Source organism: Camelina sativa, chromosome 10 (genome assembly GCF_030686135.1).
Source record: "Camelina sativa cultivar CO46 ecotype springtype chromosome 10, ASM3068613v1".
Lineage (NCBI taxonomy): Eukaryota > Viridiplantae > Streptophyta > Magnoliopsida > Brassicales > Brassicaceae > Camelina > Camelina sativa.
Window position 1 is genome coordinate 46285 of NC_141889.1, and position 21109 is coordinate 67393.

Below are 21109 nucleotides of genomic sequence, written 5' to 3' on the forward strand. Positions count from 1 at the left end.
AGGGTTTAGTTAGAAACGAAGGCTTGACTTGAGGGATATAATAGTCATTTACTCTGTAAAGGGTATAAAGAAAGACACCGCTCCTCCTGGGAACACCTCTGTGGATAAGCTTCTCTATCACTCTCTCTCTCTCTCTCAGTTCAATTGGATAGGCGGAAAGAAAGGTAATTCCTCTCTACTACTACCTTGGCCAAGGTAAATTCCTCTCTACATGACTCTACTTAATAAGCAGAATTTGTTATTTGGTTGTAGTCAGTGGCGGCGTCTTTCAAATGGAGGTCACAAATACCAGCAGCAGCAGTATCATGTGGTTCTTCAGGGACAAAGGTTTCGATGATCCGAGCATCGACAAGATGTTGAGAAAGTGCAAGCAGTTGGACAAGGCCCAAAGCGAAGTGGCATCTGAGAACTGGGACTACCTGAGAAACATCGTTGGTATCCAGGAGAGAAAACTCCCTTACATCGTCTCCCGATGCCCCAAAATCCTTACTTTACGCCTCGATGAGAGGCTCATTCCCATGGTCGAGTGCCTCTCCAGTCTAGCAAGGAATCCTCGGGAAGTTGCTTCCGCCATTACCAAATTTCCTCCAATACTCTCTCACAGCCTGGAAGAGAAACTCTGTCCCCTTCTTGCTTTTTTTCAAGCCTTGGGTGTGCCTGAGACTCAACTTGGCAAAATGATACTTTTCAACCCGAGGCTTATCAGCTACAGCATCGACACCAAGCTCACAGTGATGGTCAGCTTTCTTGCTAGTCTTGGCCTTGACCAAGATGGGATGATCGGCAAAGTCCTTGTCAAGCACCCATTTCTTATGGGGTATAGTGTTGATAAGAGGTTGCGGCCTACCACTGATTTCTTGAAATCTTCCGTTGGTCTCACTGAGGATGGCATCCAGTCGGTGGTCATGAATTTTCCACAACTTGTGTGCAGAGACGTTACCAAGGTTCTCAAACCAAATTATGATTATCTGAGGGAGTGTGGGTTTGGAGATGCCCAGATAGCAATCATGGTGTCTGGTTATCCCCCTATTTTGATTAAGAGTATTAAGAATTCACTACAACCTAGGATCAGATTCCTAGTCCAGGTGATGGGAAGAGGCATTGATGAAGTGGCTTCTTATCCTGAATTCTTTCACCATGGATTAAAGAAGAAGGTAGAATCACGGTTTAAACTTGTCAAAAGGAACAACATTGTCTGCAGCCTTAGAGAAATGCTCGACTGTAGCACAAAGAAATTTCATGACAAGTTTGGCTTTTCAGAGGTAACTGCATCCTATGCAAGCCTTTAGCTTTATCTCTCTCTAGTTTTCCCCTTCATCAGGCTCTCTCTCTCTCTCTATCTCTCTGTAACCTATGTTCAGCTTGTGCTCGAATTTCACTTCACTGGTTGTGATATCAATAGAGTGTTTTCCAGATATCATCGATTCCAACACTTTTCTTATGAATCCATAGAGTGTTGTCCCCTTGTTTTCAGGTATCCAACTGCAATCAAAACCAGACTCCGTGACCTTTGATGATCTTCTTTAAGCGAAAAAGCGTGTAGTCTGATATTAATATGATGATGATTGGTCTAGCGAGGATTAAAGTTTGATATATAATGTTGTTGGATAAGTCAGTGTCATTCTTGGCTTGTGATTCTTGCAGCACCTGACAAACAAAATAGGAATCTGCATAGCTTAACATAACTGCAGAACAGAATATGCTGCACGCAGCTCAATGCAGTCGACCAGATTGCTGAAAGTATGGGAAGGTGAAAAAGCATAGACATCTGTTTCTTGATCTTCACTATTACAGAGTATCAAAATAATGTTGTGAACAATTGCACAAGTATGGTGGTCGATCCTGTCATATAGAATTGGAGAGGGCCGTCAAGCGAAATCCACTATGCTCTCTTTTGGATGTCACGAACATTCATTCTGACAACCAGATTTTGTGAAGGTCAAACTTGAAATTCTTGTTGCTTCGAATGCTCCTTTTCACGTTTGTAGTAATCGTATTATTATTCTCTTTTCCCCCTTTGGATCGGCCGACTCAACAAAAAAATACTTTTCAAGTCTGAGAGCCCAAATATCAATTTTACTAAAGGGCCCAAAGTTAAAGGACCAGGCCTGCCTACAAAGTCGCTACTTTGGTTTCCTATAAACTGCTTGCCGTTTTAGATTTTTTGACAAAACCGTCCATCACCGAGTTTGGATCCAACACAGCAAGAGACAAGAGTACTAAACTCCGTCCGGTCGCGGAAGCCATTGATTCAGTTATCAGTTACTACAGTACAAGCTTAGGGTTTTAACTTTTAAAGTGGGTTGTAACCTTTGCCAAAACCGGAAGAGGGATTGAAGATATCTTGTTTATAATCGCAGGTATCAACTCTCTCTCTCTCTCTCTCTCTCTCTCTCTCTCTCTCTTTCCAGTATTGATTTTTCATTCGCTTCTGCAAGTTTCAAACGTTGTTCCTTGTGATACCCAGGACTTACCAATTTAGGATTAAAAGTTGTTGTTGATAGTGGCAGGGATAAGGAGCAAGTAAGGATGAGCGAGAGGACCCTGGGAAGCGGGGTCGAGCATGTATTGAACTATCTGAAACGTAGGCAGCTCGAGAATCCTGGTTTCTTGTACGCAATGGAGGACGACTGTGGGAATGTATTTTGGGCGGATCCAACTTGCAGGTTGAATTACACCTACTTTGGTGATACCGTAGTTTTTGACACCATGTACAGGAGGGGTAAGAGGTATCAAGTGCCATTTGCTGCCTTCACCGGGTTTAACCATCATGGGCAGCCTCTTCTTTTTGGTTGTGCTCTCATTCTCAACGAGTCTGAGTCCTCCTTTGCTTGGCTTTTCCATACTTGGCTTCAAGCAATGTCTGCTCCCCCTCCTCCTTCTATTACAGTTGAACCAGATCGGCTGATACAGGTTGCTGTTTCTCAAGTTTTCTGTCAGACCCGCCTTCGTTTCAGCCAGCCCCTCATCTTCAAGGAAACTGAGGAGAAACTTGCTCACCTCTATCAGTCTCATCCTAGCTTTGAATCCGAATTTATAAACTGCGTTACTGAGACAGAAACGGCTGCCGAGTTTGAGGCATCTTGGGACATTATCGTCAGAAGATATTATCTACAGGATAACGACTGGCTCCAGTCCATTTATAATGCTAGGCAACAATGGGTCCGTGTCTTCATCCGAGACGCCTTTTATGGGGTGCTGTCTACAAATGAAGGGAGCAGCAGTCTGAACTCATTCTTCCAAGGGTTTGTAGATGCATCAACTACGATGCAAACGCTCATACAACAGCATGATAAAGCAATTGATAGCTGGCGTGAGAAAGAACTGAAAGCAGATTATGAAGCAATTCACTCTACTCCAGTTATGAAAACTCCCTCTCCCATGGAAAAGCAAGCTGCTAGCCTGTATACAAGGGCAGCGTTCAACAAGTTCCAGGACGAGTTTGTTGAGACCCTTGCAAATCCTGCAAGTAGGATTAGTGATTCAGGAACTCACACCACTTACCGTGTGGCTAAGTTCGGAGAAGTTCACAAAGGTCATACGGTCAATTTTGACGCTCTTGAGGTGAAAGCTATTTGCAGCTGTCAAATGTTTGAGTATTCAGGGATTATTTGTAGACACATATTGGCGGTCTTCAGGGCCAATAACGTTTCTACTCTTCCATCTCGGTATCTGCTGAGGCGATGGACCAAATCAGCAAAGACTAGAGGCAGTGAGGAACAACCCGAGTTTTCAAACAGTTGTCAAGAATCTTTAACCGTCTGCTACAACAATCTACGCCAAGAAGCAACCAAGTATGTGGAGGAGGGTGCCAAATCTATTCAGATTTATAAAGTTGCGATGGATGCCTTGGATGAAGCTGCCAAGAAGGTTGTTGCTGCAAGTAACAAATTTAGAGGAGCAACACCTGGAACTACACTTCCCAACGGCGATCCATACCCGTCTGAGGAAGCTCGAGAAACTACAAGTGCAATGAATCTTCCAGGGGTAAGCGAATGTAACTATCTATTGGTGGTACTCGATAGTTTTATGACATTTATATCCTCTGTTCCTTGGGAATAAGTGCTTATCCAATGTAGGGTGAAAAGGAGAGGACAATACTTGAACTGACAACTGAATTGGAGAGGACAGGCCAGCGATGCGAAGTTTATCGAGCAAACCTGCTGTCTATTTTGAGAGATATGGAAGAACAGAAGTTTCAGCTTTCCCTCAAGGTACAAAATGCTAGACTAAGCTTGAAAGAGTGAGTGCTACCTGCTGGATACATAACATCACAATCATATGCTGGTTGGTATTGCGAACATTTATGGGAATCAACTTCGTCTCTTACTCATTATGAAATGATTGGGAGTACTTATTGCAAAGGCTACTGTGTAATAGGGAAATCCTGAAAATTGGGTCCCTTTTTCAAAAACGCTAAGATATTGTACAATGAGCAATCATATGAAAAGCCAAATAATTTAATTAATAGATGAGAATAGCAGTTGGAACACGTCACTTATTTCACAGATTATCCTTCAAGCTAATTTTAATGTTCTGCACTTTGATGGACACTTGCAACTTTTGATCATCCATTTCTTTCAAAACTGAAAGTAGGTTAGTCCTGTAAGCTTCACATTTCTTGTTTGCTAATTCCAGCTCGTTTCTGAGTTGATTAATCTTCTTGTCCATTTCGTCCTGCAAAGTGGGAGGAAATATGGTGATGCAATTGGTCAGCAGTAGAAGCACATAGCAAAAACTGAGGACCTTGCAGATTTATGGGAGATTGCACGGTACATGTTCACAATGTGGCAAAAGCAGAACAAACGATACTTTAGATGTGCAACGTTTATAGAGCAACAAACTTGATTAATATTTAATTTTTATCCAAAGAATGCAAGTATGAAAATAAAATGAACCTCACCTCAGGCTGAGCCGGCACTTCTTGCTGACAGTCATCATTGCAACACATGCGTTTTCCATCAGTTACAAAAGAAGTCTCTTTAAAGTGCCCGTTCGCCATAGTTCTTCTAACTTCCTTATTCATCGCTAGGGACACAGTCTTGGCAGCTTCTTGCAGAGCAACTACTGCAACATCACAAGTATAAAGAGATTTGCCTGCTTCTTGCAGAAAATTAGATGCTTTGTGGCGTAAGGTGTTGTATCGGACGGTATGAGACTCCAGGTAATTAGCATAGGCATGCAAATTATAATCATCAAATATGACGCTGCTTTTGGCATTTCTGGTCCATCGTTTTAGGATGTAGTAAGGTGGAAGCGTAAGGAGATTGGTGACCCGGAAGACTGCCAATATATGTCTGCAAATGATGCCAGAGAACTCAAACATCTGGCAACTGCAATTTGCTCTCATCTCCAAAACGTTGAACTTGATGAAATGAGCCTTGTGAGCCTCTCCATATTTCGCAACCGTATAGGTAACAAGATCCCCATCATCGTGAGCTTTGGATGCCATAAAAGTCAGGGTTCCAACTAGTTCTTCCTGAAATCTGATAAACAATTTCCTTGTATAAAGGTCAGACGCCTGCTTCTCCATTGGAGATGGAGTCTTGAGAACAGGAGGTGAGTTCATAGTATCATAGTCTGCTTTAACTTCTTTCTCGAGACGACTCTCCAAGGCTTTTTCGTACAGCTTAAAGAACTGGCTTAGATTGGTTGAAGCGTTGATGTAACCATCAAAATACGAATTGATACTGTCACTACGCTGCGCTAAGGACATTTCGGCAAAAAAGGTATCACGGAGATAAACTGGGACCCACTGCCGGCGATCGGAGTACAATGCTTGTAGCCAGTCATGATCGCGTAGCTCATACTTGTCAAGAAGTGAAAACCAACATGATTCAAAATCCTCAAGGGTATCTGTCAGATTGACACATTTGTCGAAATCAGACTCAAAAAAAGGATGCGTGAGGAAGACATGCGACAACTTCTCTTGACACTTCTTGAAAATATGCCATTTGCAAAAGCGATGGCGGGCGGCAGGGAAAACCTGCATGATGGCTGCACGTATAACAGCATCATGATCGGTGGTGATTGAGACAGGAGGGTGGGCGGACATTGCCGCAAGCCATGTATTGAAAAGCCATACAAAGGAAGCCTCGGTTTCGTTAATGATAAAGGCACAGCCGAAAAGAATGGGTTGGCCATGGTGGTTAACACCAGTGAAGGGTGCGAAAGGCAAACGGTACCTGTTGGACCTGTAGGTGGTATCAAAAGTGACAGTATCCCCAAAGTAAGCAAAATCCGTTCTAGCTTTAGGATCAGCCCAGAAGACATTACCCACAGAGTGATCATCTTCGGTGGTTCCTCCCTGAAGAGCGTAAAAGAAGTTAGGGTTGTCGGCATTCATCTGCCGCAAGTAGTCAAGAAGAAGCTGAATATCTCCTTCTATGCTCTTCTGCCGATTGTTCCTCATATAATTCCTACAGTCGACTTCGGTGAAGCCAACCTTGCTGATGCCACCGTACTCTTTGATGAGGGCGGACATAATCCTGCGGGGGCCCATACCTGCAGCTTGAAGCGTGTCAATCAAGGTCTTGGCTGGGCCAGAGATTTGCCTGTGGGAGCGGAGACAGTGGACTTGGTCGGGAGGAACGAGGTCATGGTTGTGCTCTTTGACAAAGCCAGAGACGAGCCATTTACCAGAGTCGTGCATCTTAACAGAGAGGGAGGCTTTGCAACCGACTCTAGTGATGGTCCTGGGGCGCTTGATCTCCCTGTCCTTGGTGCGCTTCTCGTTCATATTCCTGAAACCTTCCTTGGCACAAACAAATTGCCTCTGGATGATGGCTCCATCTCGGCGGGAGCGGCGGGAGGAACTGACACGGGTACTAAAGCCGATGCGACGGGCATACGAGTTGTAGAAAGCCTTGGCAGCTTCTTCGGACTCGAACTCAAGACCATCATAAGGCTCGAGATCCGGCTGCTCCTCCTGATTGGGAAAGTAATTTCCGGAATTGCCGAGAGAGATACCACAAGGCATAATTGGGCTGTCGAGCATATCATCGTCGTCGAGACCATGGTGGTCAATATCAATAGCGTCGTCATCAACATCTCCCCCACTACTAACTCTGACACCAATATCGAAGTCGAGCACTTCATTATCCATCATCAGGAATGGGATAGAAGAACAAGGTTTTTATTTATCTATTATTAATGTCCACAGGCAGGCAGGCAGGCGGATATGGAAAACGCATAAACCCACTTACAGTCCCTTAAACGGTGTCGTGATTTGATTTCAAGCAGAGATGGGACTGGAAACGAACGCGTTCGTCGCTTTTACAGGGGAGAAAGCAGAAACCAAGAGAAAGGGGGAAGCTGATTATAATAGATTTTTTTTTTTTTGAGGCGGGAGTGATAAGAAACGATGAAGAGAGACGAAGAAGGTCGAACAGTGGAGGAGGAGGAGGAAGAAGACACCGAGAGAGAGTCGTCGTCGGGAGAGACGCTGGCTGGTGCTTCCTAAAACTTTGCCCCCTTTTCTTTTTTCTATTAAGCAAGGCCCATTTCGTCATTCACTTTATGAGGCCCACCTTCTTTTGCGCGGCCCGTTCTCAGGGCCTTTCCGTATTGTTGTTTCACTACTATATATAATGTTGTTTTATTTATATCCAGTTGTGAAAGAAGAAAAAGTTAGAAACGAAACGATGATACAATTACTACAAGGCTACAAGCTAATTGGATTACTCGCATTTTACAGTCATGAAATCTTAATCAAGTTATATATTGTTGTGTGAAATTTTACTACCAGAAACAAAACAAAACACACACACACACACACACAAAAAAAAAAAAAAAAAACATAGTGATTGAAAGGGCATATTTCTTTTGATTTTAGTCTACAAAAACTCACTCTTGCCTAAATGGATTTACGGGAATTGAAAACCACCGCCTCCAACACCCTCAGCAGCAGCAGCAGGTCCGGTGTTCGGGTTAATGGCCGTCCACAGTAGAGAGATGGTGATCGCAATTAGACCTGCCCACACAAACACTATCGTTGGAGTTTTGCCTCTCCGTCCCATCAATCCTTTTGCGAATGGATACAAATGAGCCAACACCCAGAAGCTGAAAAATGCTCCTCCTATTAGCTTGCTCCACTGTGGCACCGCTTGGTATATTGTCCTGACGAACGCCACCACAATCGCTATTATGTTCACCATCGCTATCACTATTGGGGGTATCATCAGCGACGACCATTTCACTATGTACAAATCTGCGTATATGTCATCGTTGTCATCTCCCCCTGACTTGGTCGTCAAGGTAAAGGAGATCTCGATCCCTGCTAACACTTTTAGGATTCCTTGCACAACAGCGTAAAGGTGAGAGCTTGTTCCAGAGATAAGCCACCACTGTTCATTTCTCCACCATTCTTCGAGCCCGATGCCAGACCACTTCACCTCCAAGACCGCCAAGCCAATCAAGCATATGGTGATTATAAGGAGGTATACTAAGAAGGAGATACTAAGCGTCCGCACGATGAACTGTCCAGAGAAAAGAGAGAAGGCCGGAAGAAAGCAGTAGAGGATGAGAAACAGAGAGGTGAAGGGATATATTCCAACATTAAGGTACGCCAGACGTTGGAGGAACTTGAGACGCTTCGAGGCGAGAATGGCATTGTTTCTTGAGAAGAAGATCTCAACAGACCCGGTGGCCCACCGCAACACCTGGTGAAGACGGTCTGTGAGATTAATGGGTGCAGAGCCTCGAAACGAATCTCGCTTGGTGATGCAGTAAACGGATCGCCACCCACGATTATGCATGCGGTATCCTGTGACCACGTCCTCTGTCACCGACCCATAAATCCACCCGACTCTATCTCCCCACTCCGTTTTATCCTCATACCAACAAGAGATTGCAGAAACAGACTCTGCCACAGTGGTAGCATCAAGTGGGTCGCGAGGGACTCTAAGGGCTCCGGGAGGGCGACCGTACTTGACAGCAGGGTGGTCTGCCAACGGACGACCTTGGAACTCTGCAATAGGAATTGACTCAGCTAGGAGTGTGGAGTTGCCAAAGCGCTTAGGGAGTTGTGTGACATCAAGGTCCGGGTCAAAGTCACTAGTGGTTAGAGCCTCTGTTTCTGATTCCTTCTTCTCGAGAAGCTTGTCAGGATTAGGTGGATCAAAACCGTAGAGGGCAAACCGTCTAAACATAGTACCTGTTCCGACATATACTGGTCCCTGCAAAATTTAAACTCATTGTTATTAGTGATGATTTTCCTTCCCAACCTAACTTAATATTTTGTATTGTATATGTGGTTTTTTACCTTTTTATATATATATATATATAAAAAAAAAAAAAAAAGAGATTTACCTGTACACCGTCGAGAGCACGCATATTACCGTCAAAGAAGACAGTGTTATTGTTAGCATATCTATCAGAAGGGTCGATGCCTTCGAATCTTTGCGGGAACTGAATGTAGCAAATGTCTTCACCACCTCTGTCCATCATAAAACACATCCCTTCTCGGATGGCCTTGCAATTATAGATGTAATGATCACAATCAAGATTAAGAATGAAAGGTCCATTTGAGAGAATAGCAGAGGCACGAACAAGCGCATTCATGGCTCCAGCTTTCTTGTTGTGATCATAGCCCGGCCGCTTCTCACGTGACACATAGACAAACATGGGCAAGCGGGTGTCTGTATCCGAGAAATCAATGATTTTGTCGTCGCTATTGCCAATTAAAGGATCACTACTAGGTGGTTTCAACATCACCTGCAGAATCCCAGCATGATCACCTTTGGAATGCTCTCGGGTAGCAGCTGCCCAAGTTCCAGGCCAGTGGGTGCCGTCGGCCATCCACGTGGCTTTGGCGACTTTGAAAGGTTCTGTTGGATCACCTCCGCTCTCCCTCATCTGTTTTAGAGCCTTCATTTCCTCCCTTGCATTAAACGCATCTGATCTCCTCCGTATCGAGTCAGGGAGGCCGTTGATGCGAACCTTGAACTCATCATACTCCCTCTTAATCTTCCTCCTATCCTTGACAAAGTCAATTCTGCACTTATTTTTTGTTGGATCTATCTTCAAACTGAAATAGGTATCTGGATTTCGGGGTTCAATGTTATGTTTGCGACAAAAGGGCACCCAAAGATCAGCAAAGCTAGCAGCTTCTGCCATGGCTTCAAATGATAGAAGGGCTCCTCCATCATCAGATAGGTAGCATGACACCTTCTCCACCGGATAATCAACGGCCAATATGGACAGAATAGTGTTGGCGGTGACAAGGGGTGGCTCTTTCTCTGGATCTGCCGTTGACACAAAGAGGTCAATACCTGGGAGATCGGACCTCCCTGTTGGGTTGGATGGAGAAGGCATGTCAAATTTGTCACGGAGAACTTCCAGGTCAGTGGACCGGTTTATGGGGCACAACTTTGGGATCTGGTCTAGAATCCATGAGAACCCAAACCAGAGCTCGCATATTATTGACATGAGCCATAACCATATGGCGTCTTCGTTAGGGTTTCGGATCCTCCAAGTTAGAAAAAAACATAGCACGACGAAACGAATGGCTATTAATAATCTGTACGGACTTATGATGGCGGCTGGGATTGGGATGCGTCGGCTCAGTGGCCGCCATGGTTTGTCAGCTGTTTCCACCATGCCGCCTCTCATTCCTTCATCCATATCATCGCCATACATTTCGTCTTGGGGCCAATACGCATTACCGTAACCATATGTGCCTTGCGTCTCGAATAACCATCTGTTATGATCATATTCGCCGTTTTGGTTCCTCTTCATCATAGACATGTTGTTGTTGTTGCCACGTTGGTCTTTTCCTGGAGCGGGTAAGGGGAGAGCACCACTAGAGAAGTCAGGGGTATCATCATCCATGTCTCCGACTTTGTATTGTTCCTTGCATCCTGGACAAAGACCTGTCTCTTTCTGGGCTTCCATGAAGCAATCCCTACAGATCTTGAACCTAACAATTAATCACCATGTTAGTCTTGTGCAACAAGTAAGGATACCATCAATATAGAATGCATAAGTTATTTTATTAATTAAGATAGACGACGATACCGGCATTCACATGGCATCACGTCCTTTCCTCTCTCGTCTTTCATGACTTTTCCGTCGCAAGCAGGCATGGCGCACGAAGAGCCTTTAGCGCCAGCCATCTGAGGGTGTGTGACATCTGAATCGATGACTTTGTCCATAAGATGTGCACGTGTTACACTGTTGAAACCACCAGTAAATAAAGAATTGGACACGTATTGCTCTTCGGCTTTGGTGGCCATGGGCTGGTTGTCCGGCGTCGGAGGTATGTGCACCGTATAGTTAGAATAATCCCCAGAGAGCTCGCCCGATAATTCAATATTATCTCGAGATAAACTCACGTATCGTCCGCTAGATGTTCGTCTTGCGAATTTGACGGTTTGGCCGCTACCGGAATTGTTACGGACCTTCTTAGAATTTTGAGGAGGCGTGGACGCCATTGTGAAGCCAAACAAAGGCGCTTGGTTTCTGCGTGAATCAGTGTGATCATGCAGTATAAAGATGAAACGTGAATTTTTACGTTCCTGATGGTTTGGGGAAAACAAAGAAGAAAAGACAAGGAGGAGAGGATTATCAGGACATAAAACTGTTTATGCTATGGATCTCTATTTTTGGGCTTCTCTGTATTATGCACCAACCAACCTATTTTTGGAAGCTCGAGGGTTTAGTTGTTTATGCTATTTTGGGATTATCGACGTTTTTCTCTTTCCTTCTTTTAATTCATTTGATTTCGGAAACCAATCCTCAACTTATATATAAAAAGACGATGGAAAATTTCCTAGCTAGTTTTTTTTTTTAATTAAAGCACAGCAAAATATATTATTATTTTAGTTAACTATAGAAATGATTCTTATTTTATACAATCATTTGAAATATTTATAATTTTTTCGTGCAACTAAACTATAATTTTATAATTTTTTATATCTTCCTGATGTTGTCGCGAAAATATTTTTTTAAAAAGTTAAATTCTATTTAATATTTTAATTTTACATTACAAAATTATTTTAAAATAATATAATAGAGTATATGTTACAAATATAAAATTTATCTAAAAATAATAAAACAGTAAATAAAATTAAGATAAATAGACCAGTTTTAAATTATTTATTTAAAGCTGATTAAAGTTTTATATGGTACCATCATTTTAAAAATGTTTTTAGATTATCGAATAATATTAAATGTTGGATACTGATATCCAAATTATTGATAAACGGAAAATTTGTAATTAGTATGATTTTAATTGAAGAAAAGGTAATATAAAAAAAAAATATAAGGGTTATAAATTTTAAACGATATACAAAAACGTTAAAAGTTACGAAACGCAGCGTTTCGTTGTGCCAACGCCGCAAAAAGAAAAAAAATACAGTACATGTGGCCCGATTATTTCTGGGTTTGCCTATTTCATTCTGAATCGCCGCCGTGAATTCGAATGTGTGTTAGATCCGTCGGTGATGTCGTCGTCGCAGAACCTTGGTGGCGCCACCAGATGCGGCCGGGTGATTGGGCCATCTTTGGACAAGATCATAAAAAATGCCGCGTGGCGCAAGCACACCTTCCTCGTTTCCGCCTGTAAGTCTGTCCTCGACAAGTTCGAGACTCTCTCCGATTCTCCCGATCCTTCATCGCCTCTCTTTGGTCTCTCCACCTCCGATTCAGATGCCGTCCTTCAGCCACTCCTTCTCTCTCTTGATACCGGCTACGCCAAGGTTATTGAGCCTGCTCTCGATTGCTCTTTCAAGCTCTTCTCCCTCTCCCTCCTCCGGGGCGAGGTCTGCTCCTCTTCTCCTGATTCACTTCTCTACAAGCTCATCCACGCGATCTGCAAGGTTTGCGGCATCGGCGAGGAGTCAATTGAGCTGGCGGTCCTTCGCGTCCTCCTCGCCGCCGTCAGATCTCCTCGCATCCTGATCCGTGGCGATTGTTTGCTCCATCTAGTCAGGACTTGCTATAATGTGTATCTCGGCGGATTTAACGGGACCAACCAGATCTGCGCTAAATCTGTGTTGGCTCAGATCATGCTCATCGTCTTCACCAGATCCGAGGCGAATTCTATGGATGCATCACTCAAAACAGTTAATGTCAACGACTTGCTTGCCATCACGGATAAGAATGTCAACGAAGGCAACTCTGTTCATATTTGTCAGGGTTTCATCAACGACGTTATTACGGCCGGGGAAGCAGCTCCTCCTCCGGATTTCATGCTAGTGTTGCAGGGCCCAGAGGAGGAGGAGGATTATGGTGCTTCAACTAGCAAGATCAGGGAAGACGGATTCCTTCTCTTCAAAAACCTGTGTAAGCTGTCTATGAAGTTCTCGTCACAAGAGAACACCGACGATCAGATTCTTGTTAGAGGCAAGACTTTGTCTCTCGAGTTGCTCAAAGTCGTCATTGATAACGGTGGCCCGATCTGGCGTTCTGACGAAAGGCAAGTTTTATCTTTCATTTCGCAGGTTACATTCCCTATCTAATGCAGCATTTGCTATTCGTCTCTCAGTAGTATTACATGGAATCCAAGACCTAACTCTCCCTCCCCCAAAATATGCAGGTTTCTCAATGCCATTAAGCAGTTCCTTTGCTTGTCTTTGTTGAAGAATAGCGCACTCTCGGTTATGTCTATTTTTCAACTTCAATGTGCTATCTTCACCACCTTGCTACGGAAATACAGATCGGGTATGAAATCAGAAGTAGGCATATTCTTCCCCATGCTTGTCCTCCGTGTTCTTGAAAATGTTCTTCAGCCAAGTTTCCTGCAGAAAATGACCGTGCTCAGCTTACTTGAGAACATTTGCCACGAGCCAAACCTAATCATTGACATATTTGTCAACTTTGACTGTGATGTGGAGTCACCAAACATCTTCGAAAGGTATTTGCAATTTCTTATTTTCTATCTAGTTTTTGGATTCTGTTTCCAGAATAGCGTTCCAGATGTTGTCAGATTACAACTCTTAGCTGAAAAGTTTTAGAGATCAGATCGGGCACCAGAGTAGCCTACACGGTTCATATCTGTATTCCATTAGTCGTTTTGTACTTTTAAGTAAATTGTATTAAGCTCTTATAATTCTCTCAGATGTTTGCAGGATTGTCAACGGTCTTCTAAAAACTGCTTTAGGGCCTCCTCCTGGTTCGTCGACAACTTTGTCCCCAGTCCAGGATATTACTTTTCGGCATGAATCAGTGAAGTGCTTGGTTAGCATTATTAAGGCAATGGGAACATGGATGGACCAACAATTGAGCATGGGCGAATCACTTCTGCCTAAGAGCTTAGAAAATGAAGCACCTGTAGACAGTCATTCTAGCCCAAATGAAGAAGACGGGACAACTACAGATCATGACTTCCACCCAGATTTGAGTTCAGAGTCATCAGATGCTGCAACTCTTGAACAAAGGAGGGCATACAAAATTGAACTCCAGGTCTGATGTTGCATCATAAAAGAACTAAAAGATTGTCCGTCCCATACGGTGATATTAGTATAATTATTTTTCTCTTCGGTGATGTTAGGTTTTTTTATCATCCTTCTTGGTTTATGTGCAGAAATGCATCACTCTATTCAATAGAAAGCCGTCAAAGGGTATTGAGTTTCTTATAAGCTGTAAAAAGGTTGGCAACTCCCCAGATGAGGTGGTGTCGTTCCTGAGAAATACCACAGGCTTGAATGCTACCATGATTGGTGATTATTTGGGTGAAAGAGAGGAGTTTCCAATGAAAGTTATGCATGCCTATGTGGACTCGTTTGATTTCAAGGAGATGAATTTTGGTGAGGCAATTAGGTTTTTCTTAAAGGGGTTCAGGCTTCCTGGGGAAGCGCAGAAAATTGACCGCATAATGGAAAAGTTTGCTGAACGCTTTTGCAAATGCAATCCAAATTCATTCAGCAGTGCTGACACAGCATATGTTCTTGCATACTCTGTGATAATGCTTAACACTGATGCCCACAATATCATGGTTAAAGAGAAGGTTTGTTTTCTTGGCTGTCACAATTTATTCCATCCATGATAGGTTTGCTTTTGGACTGCATCTGCATGAGTTAACTTTTCTGGTTACTTACGTGCTCAGAAATTGTTATTGAAATATTCTGTATTGGAGATTGCTTTGTTTGGTATACAGTATTTACAGTGTGTTTTTACGTCTCCTTTTCTTGTTTATGACAATCAGATGACCAAGGCTGATTTTATCAGAAATAACCGAGGCATTGATGATGGCAAAGATCTACCAGAGGATTATCTTGGTGCGCTTTATGACCAAGTTGTCATAAATGAAATAAAGATGAGTTCTGATTCTTCTGCCCCAGAAAGCAGGCAGTCCAATGGCTTGAATAAACTACTGGGTCTGGACGGTATACTCAATCTGGTTTATTGGACACAGACAGAAGAAAAGGCAGTCGGGGCTAATGGTCTTCTTATAAAGCATATTCAAGAAAAGTTCAGGTCGAAGTCTGGAAAATCAGAGTAAGCTCATTTATCTTATTTAGAGTCTAGTGTGAAATGAGGTGCTTGGGCTCTTATTCTTTGGAGAGAAAGGCAGGGGACGATAGCACTACGTAGTAGTGATTAGAAAATTGTATTCAATGAAGGATTTTATTGAGTGATTGTTCTTAGTATGATGCTGCTGAGCGAGTCAGGTTACCTGCACAATTAGCGAACTAAGCTGAAACCAGGTTTTCCTTTAACGTTGATGAAATACTTGCCCTTTACTTTCCCTTGTTCATTTTTGTCTCTGAAATTGTGTTACCTGAGAAACTATCTACCTGCAAAATTAGCGAACTAAGCTGAAACCAGGTTTTCCTCTAACGTGGATAAACAATACGTACCCTAGTTCATTTTTGTCTCTGAAATTGTGTTTGCCTGAGAAACTATCTTTCTAAAAGGATTAGGGTTGACAAATACCGTGGATGAATGTTAGGATTTGAAGTCCTAACATGAATCTCATGAATTGGATTCTTTTTCCGGTCTTGTAGATCAGCTTACCATGTCGTTACAGACGTTGCAATATTGCGTTTTATGGTTGAAGTTTCATGGGGACCAATGCTTGCCGCATTCAGCGTGACACTTGATCAGAGTGATGACAGGCTTGCTGCAGTTGAATGCTTACGAGGCTTTCGGTACGCCGTTCATATTACAGCAGTTATGGGTATGCAAACGCAAAGAGATGCATTTGTCACTTCCATGGCCAAGTTCACAAATCTCCATTGCGCAGGAGATATGAAGCAAAAGAATGTCGATGCTGTTAAAGTAAGTTTCTTCTTATGAAAATCAGTTGTTTCTTTCTGTATTTGTTTTTCTCACATCCGGTTTTCAAGGTATAAGAACAGAGAGATGAAGCATTTTAAGGCATACTAACCTTAATATCATGTGTTTTAGTTTTCTGTTTCAACGGCTTTTTAATTTATTTTTCTCTACTGTAAAGTTCTCCTTCCCTCTATGGAGAGAAGCATGCGTGAATTGACCTCTTCATAACTTCATTATTGCTTATTTTGTTGTTCAGGCCATCATATCAATTGCCATTGAAGATGGTAATCACTTGCAAGATGCTTGGGAGCATATTTTGACTTGTCTTTCTAGAATAGAGCATTTGCAATTATTGGGCGAGGGTGCTCCAAGTGATGCATCTTATTTTTCTTCATCCGAGACGGAAGAGAAGAAAGCCTTGGGGTTTCCCAACTTGAAGAAAAAAGGAGCCCTCCAGAATCCGGTGGTGATGGCTGTTGTTCGAGGGGGCTCATATGATAGCAGTGCAATTGGACCAAATATTCCAGGGCTTGTGAAGCAGGACCAGATCAATAACTTCATTGCAAACTTGAATTTGCTTGACCAGATCGGGAGTTTTCAGTTGAATAATGTATATGCTCATAGCCAGCGGTTGAAGACTGAAGCCATAGTAGCATTTGTTAAAGCTCTATGCAAAGTCTCTATGTCAGAACTACAGTCTCCTACGGATCCTCGAGTATTTAGCCTCACAAAATTAGTTGAGATCGCGTAAGAGTTTCTTCTTTTGATACTCTCTTTAGAACTCATAGAATGAGAAATGAACATACTGAATACATCTCATCTTGCCTTACTGAATTGGACATCAAGGTAGCACCATGAGAGTCTAATAAGATGTCAACTCACAAATTTACATATCTCTTTTTGTGTTGTACAGCCACTACAACATGAACCGCATCAGGCTAGTCTGGTCTCGCATATGGAGCATCCTGTCAGATTTTTTTGTATCTGTTGGCTTGTCGGAGAATCTTTCTGTTGCAATATTCGTTATGGATTCACTACGACAACTTTCTATGAAGTTCTTGGAACGTGAGGAGCTGGCTAACTACAACTTCCAGAATGAATTTCTTCGACCATTTGTCATTGTTATGCAAAAAAGCAGTTCTGCTGAAATAAGAGAACTAATAGTTCGGTGCATTTCTCAAATGGTACTCAGCCGTGTCAGTAATGTAAAATCAGGGTGGAAAAGTGTTTTCAAGGTACATAATGTTTTCCTAGCATCCGCCTGTATGTGAACATATATGATTAAGCTTCAGGTTAGGAGGAAAAACGTTCAACCGAAGATACTATACTGAGTAGTTCATCTGCTCTTTTTTTCATTTCCTTTCAGGTTTTCACAACCGCAGCAGCTGATGAAAGGAAGAACATTGTGTTGCTGGCCTTTGAGACAATGGAAAAAATTGTCCGAGAGTATTTTTCATATATCACAGAGACGGAGGCAACAACCTTTACTGATTGTGTTAGATGCCTCATAACTTTCACAAACAGCAAATTCACCAGCGATGTTAGCCTGAATGCTATTGCATTTCTACGATTTTGTGCCCTAAAACTTGCAGAAGGAGGCCTTGTGTGGAATGAGAAGGGTAGGTCCAGCAGTCCCAGTATTCCAGTAACTGATGACCATGCACCAAATACCCAAAATTTTATGGATGCAGATGAAAACATATCATATTGGGTTCCTTTACTCACAGGTAATCTGTCATAATTTTAATCTGTGAATAATACCTTTGTTTTAATGCATAAACATATTATGGGCTTTTGTCCCAAAACAAAACAAAAAAACATATAATGGGGATCTTACATTTTTCGAATTCACATATTCCATTGCTAATTCGTCCAACTGATTGAATTTGTTTTGCTGCGAGGTTAGGAAAGGACAGTTCCCTGCATTCTAATCAAAAGTTTATATTTGTTACAGGATTGTCTAAGCTAACTGCTGATTCCAGATCAGCAATCCGTAAAAGCTCCCTGGAAGTGCTCTTTAATATTTTAAAGGATCATGGTCATATTTTCTCACGAACATTCTGGATTGGTGTTTTCAGTTCTGTTATTTATCCTATATTTAATAGCGTGTGGGGCGAGAATGATCTGCTTTCTAAAGATGAACACAGTTCATTTCCCTCTACATTCTCTCCACATCCTAGTGGAGTTTCTTGGGATGCTGAGACTTCAGCTATGGCGGCACAGTGTCTGGTAGACCTATTTGTCAGTTTTTTTACTGTCATAAGGTCTCAACTATCAAGTGTAGTGTCCTTACTTGCTAGTCTTATAAGAAGTCCAGCTCAGGGTCCTACAGTAGCTGGAGTCGGCGCGTTGCTGCGGTTGGCAGACGAATTGGGTGGCAGTTTCTCGGAAGATGAGTGGAAGGAGATTTTTTTGGCTGTGAAAGAAGCTGCTTCATTGACATTGTCTAGTTTCATGAAAACACTGAGAACCATGGATGATGTTCCAGATGAGGAAACGTTGCCTGATCAGGACTTTAGTAATGAAGATGACGTGGACGAGGACAGCCTGCAAACTATGTCTTATGTTGTTGCAAGAACAAAGAGTCACATCACCGTCCAGTTGCAGGTTGTTCAGGTATGTACAAAATGTTGTACTATGCAATGAATTGCCAAGGTTTGACTAATACCAACAAATTGTTCTTTAAAAATCCCATACGAAAATGAATCTAGAAATGTTGTATGCTTTACCTTTGCCTTGCTCCAGAAGAATGATCTCTCTTACCCTGTCTCACTACTCTTTCTCCTGTTCTCAGGTAGTGACTGATCTCTACCAAAATAATCAGCAATCATTGTTGGCATCTCACGTCACTGTTATCCTGGAGATACTTTCATCAATCTCATCACATGCTCACCAGCTAAATTCTGATTTGATACTGCAAAAGAAAATGAGGAGAGCATGCTCTACCTTGGAGCTCTCTGAACCTCCCATGCTTCATTTCGAAAATGACACACACCAGAACTACCTGGACATTCTTCAAGACCTACTGACATACAACCCAGGAGTGTCTTTGGAGCTAAACATAGAGTCTCAACTGATTACAGTGTGTGTGCAATTACTGAAGATGTACCTGAAGTGCACGTTGTTTCAGGGTTCAGAGTTGGAAGAAACCAGGCAGCCTAAAAACTGGATTCTACCCATGGGAGCAACATCGAAGGAAGAAGCAGCAGCAAGATCTCCACTAGTGGTTGCAGTGCTGAAGGCACTGATGGAACTGAAAAGAGATTCATTCAAGAGGTATGCACCAACTTTCTTCCCATTGTTAGTGGAGCTTGTGCGGAGTGAGCACAGCTCTTCACAAGTCCCACAAGTCTTAAGCACCGTGTTCCATACATGTATGGGTCCAATGATGGATGAATAGAATAGGATGGTTGTAAGTGCATTGAAGTTTGACATTCGAGCACCTAAAGGATAGGTTACGAGCAGACACAAATCACTCTTTTCTTCTTTCGTTTTTTCTTCTCGTGTCTAATGAGGATTGACGAAAGAATGTGAGATTAACAGGTTTTGTGCGGTTGATTGCTTGTGCTGATATAGAGTAATTAATTACTGTTATAGAAACTAAGAAAAGGATGGTAAAAAATTTCTGCACTGCATATTTTCTTCCCTCCCAGTTGTGATTGTTAACGCTACTCATGAGCATATAATATTACAAATGAGGTCGAAGTAAGGATTTGTGAAGATATATAATATTAAAAGAAAAAGAAAGGAGAAGACAAAGATGGGCCACTCGTAGCAAGTCATTTATACTTGAAATGAAGTGATGATATCTAAAGTGATAATCAATAAGAAAGCCACAACTTGTTTTTTGACCACCGAAAGTGAATCATTCATGGCTTGATGTTGATGATGATGATGATGATGATGATGAGTCAGGAGTGGAACTGCTTTCCTTGGTATGTCATTCCAAAGCGCCAATAAGGAGGAGCCACATCATAAGAGGCAGTAGTTTTACCGCCTCTCCGCCCACACTTGACCCTCCTGTATTATACAGGTATCATCTCGGCTTTGGTCTCTGCTATCCCTGTGAAGGCGGCATGAGATAGTTCCAAGTGTTCCTTTGGGAAGTTGCACCAACCTCCGTAATCGGAGGACAGACCCGAATTGAGAGGACAGAAATCAGTGGCGGTGACCACCACGGAGGGGCTGCTTTGGAGGCACCAACGGATATGGTTCACGCACCGCACTTCTAGACAAGCTCCGCAGCTGCTTCCCCTGTTGAACAGCTTCCCGCTCAGGCCTGCGCTGTACCCGCCATAGCTGCTCTACCTCAGATCTCCATACCCACAAGCGCCTCCTATCACCACACCAATTTAGTCTAGTTAGTCATGACTGAGGAAAGAAGAAAGAAAAATAGAGGGGGAGAGAGAGAGAAGAGAACCAGTAGCGACGGAGGAGGAGCCGTCCCTGTCTCTGGAGAGCGTGGCTGTGGCTATCTTCCAGTCATCCTCGGCGGTGGCTTGAAAGAGGCGGCAGAGAATAAAGATGCACAATGCGAGTTGCTGAAGCCCAGAATCCATGAACACAACAAGCAGTGTTGTTGGGATCCTCACAGGTGGCAGACAAAAGCGATGCGTTTGAGAGGGTTGTGGGGTTCTTTTGATCATCATCTGGCTCCGCTTTTCAAGACTGGGTGTGGTGGGGATGCGACAAAAATTGCTCTGACATGTTTTGACTTTTTCCGTTTCAGATCAAAACAAAAAAAAGGAAAGGAATACAATACGTATTTCCGGCCCATCTCACTTGGCGGCCCACTTTCTACCCGTTATCTCAATAAGCATTGTGAAGTTTACGTATGGTTAGTACTTGTACTTAGTAGCGCGAGTATTGTAACGACGAGGTTCTATTTAAC

At 42.8% G+C, this 21109-nt stretch overlaps 6 protein-coding genes and 1 pseudogene across 19 annotated transcripts in view; 4 read left to right on the top strand and 3 right to left on the bottom strand.

Moving 5' to 3' along the window:
- The window catches only part of LOC104773700 (protein FAR1-RELATED SEQUENCE 9), a 34923-nt gene extending 33508 nt beyond the window's left edge, over positions 1 to 1415 (top strand). For all 3 annotated transcript variants that reach the window (XR_015567787.1, XR_015567788.1, XR_015567789.1), the window contains exon 4: positions 1362 to 1415. The gene's annotated coding sequence lies outside the window, so the exon portion shown is untranslated. The remainder of the gene's footprint in view (positions 1 to 1361) is intronic.
- LOC147935677 (transcription termination factor MTERF6, chloroplastic/mitochondrial) lies at positions 101 to 2053 on the top strand. The gene is made up of 3 exons (XM_087467983.1): positions 101 to 164; positions 253 to 1262; positions 1475 to 2053. The coding sequence occupies exons 2-3, from the start codon at positions 273 to 275 to the stop codon at positions 1505 to 1507; spliced, it is 1023 nt and encodes a 340-aa protein (XP_087324109.1). The 5' UTR covers positions 101 to 164; positions 253 to 272; the 3' UTR covers positions 1508 to 2053.
- On the top strand, positions 1475 to 4492 carry LOC104720726 (protein FAR1-RELATED SEQUENCE 9). Of its 4 annotated transcripts, none has more exons than XM_087467977.1 (3): positions 1475 to 2360; positions 2505 to 3987; positions 4080 to 4492. In XM_087467977.1, the coding sequence occupies exons 2-3, from the start codon at positions 2530 to 2532 to the stop codon at positions 4245 to 4247; spliced, it is 1626 nt and encodes a 541-aa protein (XP_087324103.1). In that variant the 5' UTR covers positions 1475 to 2360; positions 2505 to 2529; the 3' UTR covers positions 4248 to 4492. The 4 variants fall into 4 exon arrangements, with proteins under 4 accessions (XP_087324103.1, XP_087324105.1, XP_087324106.1 ...); XM_087467979.1 differs by having other exon boundaries at positions 2176 to 2360; positions 2492 to 3987; XM_087467980.1 differs by having other exon boundaries at positions 2195 to 2360; positions 4089 to 4492.
- Positions 4440 to 7598, bottom strand: LOC147935678 (protein FAR1-RELATED SEQUENCE 5-like). Its single transcript, XM_087467972.1, has 2 exons — positions 4904 to 7598; positions 4440 to 4677 (listed from the first exon to the last, which is right to left on the bottom strand). Exons 1-2 carry the CDS (start codon positions 7106 to 7108, stop codon positions 4504 to 4506), a joined length of 2379 nt encoding a protein of 792 aa, XP_087324098.1. The 5' UTR covers positions 7109 to 7598; the 3' UTR covers positions 4440 to 4503.
- A 90-nt stretch (positions 7599 to 7688) lies between these two features.
- On the bottom strand, positions 7689 to 11591 carry LOC147935679 (cellulose synthase-like protein D4). Its single transcript, XM_087467969.1, has 3 exons — positions 11017 to 11591; positions 9310 to 10918; positions 7689 to 9176 (listed from the first exon to the last, which is right to left on the bottom strand). The coding sequence occupies exons 1-3, from the start codon at positions 11430 to 11432 to the stop codon at positions 7866 to 7868; spliced, it is 3336 nt and encodes a 1111-aa protein (XP_087324095.1). The 5' UTR covers positions 11433 to 11591; the 3' UTR covers positions 7689 to 7865.
- A 643-nt stretch (positions 11592 to 12234) lies between these two features.
- LOC104719894 (brefeldin A-inhibited guanine nucleotide-exchange protein 1) lies at positions 12235 to 19853 on the top strand. 8 transcript variants are annotated; one of them, XM_087467958.1, is made up of 11 exons: positions 12235 to 13417; positions 13538 to 13855; positions 14070 to 14403; positions 14525 to 14947; positions 15146 to 15438; positions 15948 to 16221; positions 16475 to 16965; positions 17132 to 17453; positions 17585 to 17945; positions 18173 to 18834; positions 19013 to 19853. In XM_087467958.1, exons 1-11 carry the CDS (start codon positions 12444 to 12446, stop codon positions 19616 to 19618), a joined length of 5058 nt encoding a protein of 1685 aa, XP_087324084.1. In that variant the 5' UTR covers positions 12235 to 12443; the 3' UTR covers positions 19619 to 19853. The 8 variants fall into 8 exon arrangements, with proteins under 8 accessions (XP_087324084.1, XP_087324089.1, XP_087324090.1 ...); XM_087467963.1 differs by having other exon boundaries at positions 12287 to 13417; positions 14060 to 14403; XM_087467964.1 differs by having other exon boundaries at positions 12307 to 13442; positions 14060 to 14403.
- LOC104716101 (expansin-A20-like) lies at positions 19831 to 20922 on the bottom strand (annotated as a pseudogene). Its single transcript, XR_015567790.1, has 2 exons — positions 20639 to 20922; positions 19831 to 20554 (listed from the first exon to the last, which is right to left on the bottom strand). The product of XR_015567790.1 is annotated as an expansin-A20-like (transcript).
- Positions 20923 to 21109: the final 187 nt, after the last annotated feature.